Source organism: Cynara cardunculus, assembly GCF_001531365.2.
Source record: "Cynara cardunculus var. scolymus isolate 2C chromosome LG 1, CcrdV1, whole genome shotgun sequence".
Lineage (NCBI taxonomy): Eukaryota > Viridiplantae > Streptophyta > Magnoliopsida > Asterales > Asteraceae > Cynara > Cynara cardunculus.
In genome coordinates this window covers 1,694,780-1,700,886 of record NC_037528.1, presented here as the reverse complement: position 1 = coordinate 1,700,886, position 6,107 = coordinate 1,694,780, and the positions used below count along the sequence as shown (strand labels likewise).

General features: G+C 31.5%; 1 protein-coding gene across 1 annotated transcript; it reads left to right on the top strand.

Annotated features, from left to right (window-relative positions):
- Positions 1 to 3,587: 3,587 nt before the first annotated feature.
- LOC112524929 (hexose carrier protein HEX6) lies at positions 3,588 to 5,630 on the top strand. The gene is made up of 3 exons (XM_025134873.1): positions 3,588 to 3,906; positions 4,056 to 4,378; positions 4,459 to 5,630. The coding sequence occupies exons 1-3, from the start codon at positions 3,732 to 3,734 to the stop codon at positions 5,521 to 5,523; spliced, it is 1,563 nt and encodes a 520-aa protein (XP_024990641.1). The 5' UTR covers positions 3,588 to 3,731; the 3' UTR covers positions 5,524 to 5,630.
- The last annotated feature ends 477 nt before the right edge of the window (positions 5,631 to 6,107 follow it).

The following is a 6,107-nucleotide window of genomic DNA, read 5'->3' as shown; positions in this document are numbered from 1 at the left end:
GAAAATTATATTATTAAACCAAATATAAATTACTTCGTTATTGTACCTAAATTAAATTATAATAAAAAATTGACTTAAAAAATTACACAAAAAATGAAGAATTTTAAATACTTAATTTGATACGAATATCGATATATTTTTGTTATGCATAAAGTACTGTATATTGATGCATATTTCTTAAAATTCAAGATTACAAGTAATTATGAATAAGTACAACTTATTAAAGCTCSATGTTTGAATTCGTATAAATAACTACGGATAAACATAATCAAATAGAGGATGAACATCTCATTTTAAAATATAAAAAATCTAAAATATATTAAGTTCCAACAAAATAAATAATTATTATATTTATAAAAAATTATATATTAAACCAAATATAAATTACTTCGTTATTGTACATAAATTAAATTATAAAAAAATTGAATTAAAAAATTACACAAAAAATAAGGAATTTCAAATAGTTAATTTGATATTAATATCGATATATTTTTGTCAAAGTTTTATGATATCTTCAAACATATATATTATTCAAAAATAAAAACATCATCGTTTTTTTTAAATCACATAAAGCCATATTATAACATCGACTGAGATAAAGAATAAAATGAAATATTAAAATCACGATGTATCTCGCTGCATTGCGCGAGTACGCTTCTAGTCCTTTTTAAATACAATTACTTTTTTGTAAATGTAAGTACTTTTAGATATATTTGTTTCATTTTATAGATGTAAGTACTTTTTTTGTTTAAAAAATGTCTAGAGACTTAATCGTTTAAAATATGAAAGTTCATTGAATTTTTTCAGACATTTTTTCATTATTTTACAACATTAACCAATTTTATACGTCATAAGAATATCTAATAGGTTTTAGAAAGTACAATGAGTTATTTAACATGTTTTGAAATGTCCAAGAACTTATTTGTTTCAAAAACTTAATCAATCCAAACACTAAAATCCATTAGGTTTTTTTAGACTTTTATTTATAAAAAGATAAAAACACGTCTTCAATCCATATTAAAAACCTTAAAAATCAATTGCTTATAGAAAGGTAAGAGACAGTAGGTGTGGAAGTTAACTGAATATTATATCAAGGTGTTGTTTGGTTCATATAATAAAATCTATTAAGATTATAATTTGTCAACTGAATTGGAATTAAATTTAATTAGGTTTGATCAAATGTTTGGTCGATAAAAATTGAAATAGAATCTGACAAAAGAGATTGAAATCTATCTATTTGGTTGGCTGAATATAACTTTAGAATTATAATAAAATAATAATAAATGACCAAAATACATTTTTTATAACATTTATATATATTCTATTGTTTAAATTATAAAAACTATATATTAATAAAATTATAATAATATTAATTGGTAGTGATGGTGACGGTAATGACAACGACGATGGAGGTGGTGGTGGCAAAAACAACAACAATATAGTGGTGATGATGACTTTCGTCATGAGATATATTGGATTAAAGTAAATGTAATGAAAAAATAGTCATTTTCAAAAGATGAGACAAGAAAGAAAGATGGTGATAAAACGCTAATTCCAAAAATCACTTTTATTTTATGTGATTGATGGTCTTTTTCTTAGTTTTTATTTTATAATTTTAAGGAAATTTTTTATGAAAATTTAGGGGCTCTTTATTAATTTTTTCGGGCAAATGCTGATTAGGATAAGAAGTTTGATTGGAATAAGAGATATGACCATGGTAAGTATCGACTTAAAAATGTTGCTTATCAATTTTTTATATTAAATGCTGATTGGATAAGATGACGATAATAACCTTGTCTCTAAGCAATATTTTCAAATGTTTTAGAAGCTGTTTGACAGTTATTAAATGGTTTGGTGCATAACGATTAAGTGGTGAGAATGATTAAGAGAGACTTTCATGATATAGTGCAAAATGAAATATAATTATTTGGTAATTGTTTACAATGAAATTAATGCGCTTAATGGTTAAGGAAGACATAGGATACAAAATCATTCAGATGGTTTTAGAACCATTAAGAAATAGACTTTCTTTTTACCAAACAAAATTCACTTATTAACAATATATATGTTGTCTTTTAATAAAACTATTAAAAGGTAGACAAACAATCCTTTGATTTCTTAATTGTAAAGTTGATAACATGCCAACGCATACATGAAAACCAATCATAACTCAACAATACATCACTTGAACCCATTCAAAAATATACACCACATCACCACTCTCGTTTTTTTCAAGCTTTTTTTTTTTCTATTCAAGGCGTTATTTCAACTTCATACATAAAATATAGGTGTATTCTTCCTCTCTAGAATACCATTCTTTTTAAGCACAAAGTCGATTACCGTTGTTTAGAGTCGACTGCTCGTTTGAAGCGTGCGTCGCAAAGACCCCCTTTCCATTTCTTTAGAGATTTATGAAATCAATTATCAAATTTGGGATATTAGAAATCAAGAAAAAGAAGAAGAAATTGAAAAGAAAGAGACGAGACGAGAAATTGAAGCAAGCAGAGAAAATGGGCAATTGTTTGAAGGAGAAATCGGCAATTAGGTTTTTAGATGGAGAGGGTAAATATGGAAACCATGCCTTTTATCACGGTGAGATTCATTTTGTTATCTGACTTCAGTAAGAGGACGGTAGAGGTCAGTCAACATGATTGTTGGTTTTCTTTTTAGTATACACTTCTTTTATACTCGAGTAAGAGTCTTTTAATGGGTAAGAAGTGGTGAGAGATTAGTAAACGGGATCTAAGAAGAAAAGAAGACGGAGATGAATAGAAAAGACAAAATTATTCTTGATTAATTTTTGGTAGTTTATGTTTTTCTATACATAAAGTAAGAAAAAAATAACGGGGTGAACTATGGGGTAAATGATTTGAATTTTGAAAGAGTTATTCAAACTCAAGTTTAATAATTCTCGAGCTTGAGTCGATCTTAAGCACAAAATAAACTCTTTTTGCTTAACGAGTCGAGTTTCATAACACCTATATTCGACTTGGCTTGCTCGAGAGCTCGATTAATGTTTTCGAGTTGAACCTAGCCGAGCCTTACTTTATTCGGGCCAAAATTCGAATAACCTAATAGTCGAACTCGAAGCCTACTTTAAAAATATTCGAGCATCAAGCTCGATAATCCAAAAAAGTTATTCGAGCTCACACTTTGGTATTGTTTTTTCAAGCCAAAATTTGAATAACCTAATAGTAGACTCTACAGTCGACTCGACTAGTTTACACCCCTAGGATGAACTATATAAGATATAATGAAGGTGACAAGAGGATCCATAGTACCTGCAACTTCCCGTGTGGCGATCACTAGCAAAATTCACTTCAGTTTCATTGTTTATGTCAATAATGATAGTGATAGAGTTGGACATGTTGAATTTTGTGAATGCTTTAATAGTCAATGCCCATAACCCTACAAACATCTAGCTTTTTCTAGTTTCAAAAGTTCTGATTTAACTCGAGAAGAGTTCAAATAGCAACACCCTTCTAACTCACTCTTCTAAAGGCTTAGTCTACACCTTTTTTTTATATATATTAAGTTTCGTGTCTATTTAGCCTATTTGAGAAACAGTGTTACATTTCACTTGGCTATTGATGGTTTTTTGTCCTGAATTAGGCATGATGCTGATATCTAGCAGTCAAGTTGGACTGGTATCTATCTCTCCAGCAGTCGAGTTAGACTAGTAACAACCACCTATTCACTACTTCAATGTATTTTATATACTACACACATATATGTATACATACATAAAACATACCCAAATCAGCTGGAAGACTATGGCTATTGGGTCAGTAGTTAGCACCGAAGAAGACGGCAAGTACAATGGTCAGATAACATCATTCGTTGTGTTGTCTTGCATGGTTGCTGCAACCGGAGGAATCATTTTCGGATATGATATTGGAATCTCAGGTCTAATTTCCGACTTAAACTACCATTATATATACTGCTCTATGAAGAATGAAGTCATAGATGGTATATGAATATATAGGAATTGAATTGTTAAAACATAAAAGTAACATGTTGTAGCAACTGACCTGTGGAAAGTTATCAATTTGAAGGTGGGGTGACCTCTATGAAGCCATTTTTAGTGAAATTCTTCCCAGATGTTTACACCAAGATGATACAAGATACCACGATAAGCAACTACTGCAAATTTGACAGCCAACTCCTCACTTCCTTCACATCTTCGCTATATGTAGCCGGTCTCATTGCTACCTTTTTTGCTTCACCCGTCACTAGAACCTTTGGGCGTAAACCATCAATTCTTATTGGTGGGGTTGCTTTTCTTGCTGGTGCTGCCCTTGGAGGCGCAGCTTACAATATATACATGCTTATAATCGGTCGTGTCTTTCTTGGTGTAGGAGTTGGGTTCGCAAACCAGGTGAGCTACTCTTCCTTTTCTTTATCCAATTTCACCTATCTGCTTGCTTTAAACGGCCATGTCTTTCCTATGATCATCAGTCGGTTCCATTATATCTATCAGAAATGGCACCATCAAGATATAGAGGAGCATTCAACATGGGTTTCCAATTTTGTGTCGGAATTGGCGTTTTAGCTGCAAATCTTCTAAACTATGGCACCCAAAAGATAAAAGGTGGATGGGGATGGCGAATCTCCTTAGCCATGGCTGCTTTTCCTGCTTCAATTCTAACAATTGGAGCTCTTTTCCTCCCAGAAACACCCAACAGCTTGATACAGCACAACGAGGATCCAGATAAGGCTAAGAAAATGCTACAGAAAGTCCGAGGCACCGATGATGTTGAGGCCGAATTTGATGATCTTGTGACAGCAAATGAAATTTCAAAAAACATTAAACACCCTTTCAGAAAGATCATGAGGCCAAAATATAGACCTCAGCTTGTGATGTCGATCCTTATCCCATTCTTCCAACAGGTTACAGGAATCAATGTCATCTCCTTCTATGCTCCAATCCTCTTCAGAACCATAGGATTTGGGGAAAGTGCTTCACTTATGTCAGCGGTGGTAACCGGGCTAGTGGGTCTTATCATGACCTTTATATCATTACTAATAGTCGATAAACTTGGTAGACGAACTATATTCACCATAGGAGGCTTGCAGATGTTCATCTCACAAATGCTAATTGGTTCAATAATGGCAGCAAAACTAGGGGATCATGGTGTATTAAGCAAGGGATATGGGTTTTTGGTGTTAATCTTGATTGCGGCTTATGTGGCTGGCTTTGCGTTATCATGGGGTCCATTGGGATGGCTAATTCCTAGTGAAATCTTCCCATTGGAGATACGATCTGCAGGACAAAGCATCAATGTGGCAGTGGGATTCCTCTTCACTTTCATAGTTGCTCAAACATTTCTATCCATGCTTTGCCATTTGAAATCAGGAACCTTCTTCTTTTTCGGTGGATGGGTAGCTGTGATGACTGTATTCGTGTATTTCTTTCTCCCTGAGACTAAAAACGTGCCGATCGAGAAGATGGATCGGATATGGAAGCAGCATTGGTTTTGGAAGAGATACGTGTGCGAAGAAGATGATACTGAATTCATGTAGATATAGGCAATAGAACACAAGCTAAATATTTCGATTGTAATTTTGTTATATCTTGTAATCATAAAACTGAAAATCCAGTTCGTATGAATGTTGCTACTATGAATCTACGATCATGATTTCATTATGCTAATTAGGGCTCATCAATTTACTTGCTAGATCTACAACAGAGATATTTACCTGCAAAAATCTCATGAATTCGGGATTAATTTCAAATCGGAGAAGAAGATCATTGGGATCGCCTTCGCCAATCTACCAGATTTTTATATTGTTGTTTTTAAGTTAGAATTTGAAAAATCTACCACGCATGTGCATATGTAATACTAAAAGGGTATCTGAGTAATGCTGATTTTAATGTTTTTTTTTTTAATCCATTATTATAGTACGGTTTTGATCAAATAATAATGTTTTTATTTTTAAATAAAATATAAATTTTAAAATATTATAAAAATATATATATTTATATTAGTATCAAATTAATTATTTAAAAGTTTTTGTTTTTTTTAATTTTTTTTTTTTTTTTTTTTTTTGAAACTATAAACATATATACAAACAAATAACGAATCAGAGATAAACAAATAAAGAAT

Coding starts and splice junctions, on each gene's coding strand:
- LOC112524929 (XM_025134873.1), top strand. CDS start 3,732: ATGTATACATACATAAAACATACCCAAATCAGCTGGAAGACTATGGCT. Junction 3,907..4,055: donor ATATGATATTGGAATCTCAG/GTCTAATTTCCG, acceptor ATCAATTTGAAG/GTGGGGTGACCTCTATGAAG. Junction 4,379..4,458: donor GAGTTGGGTTCGCAAACCAG/GTGAGCTACTCT, acceptor TATGATCATCAG/TCGGTTCCATTATATCTATC.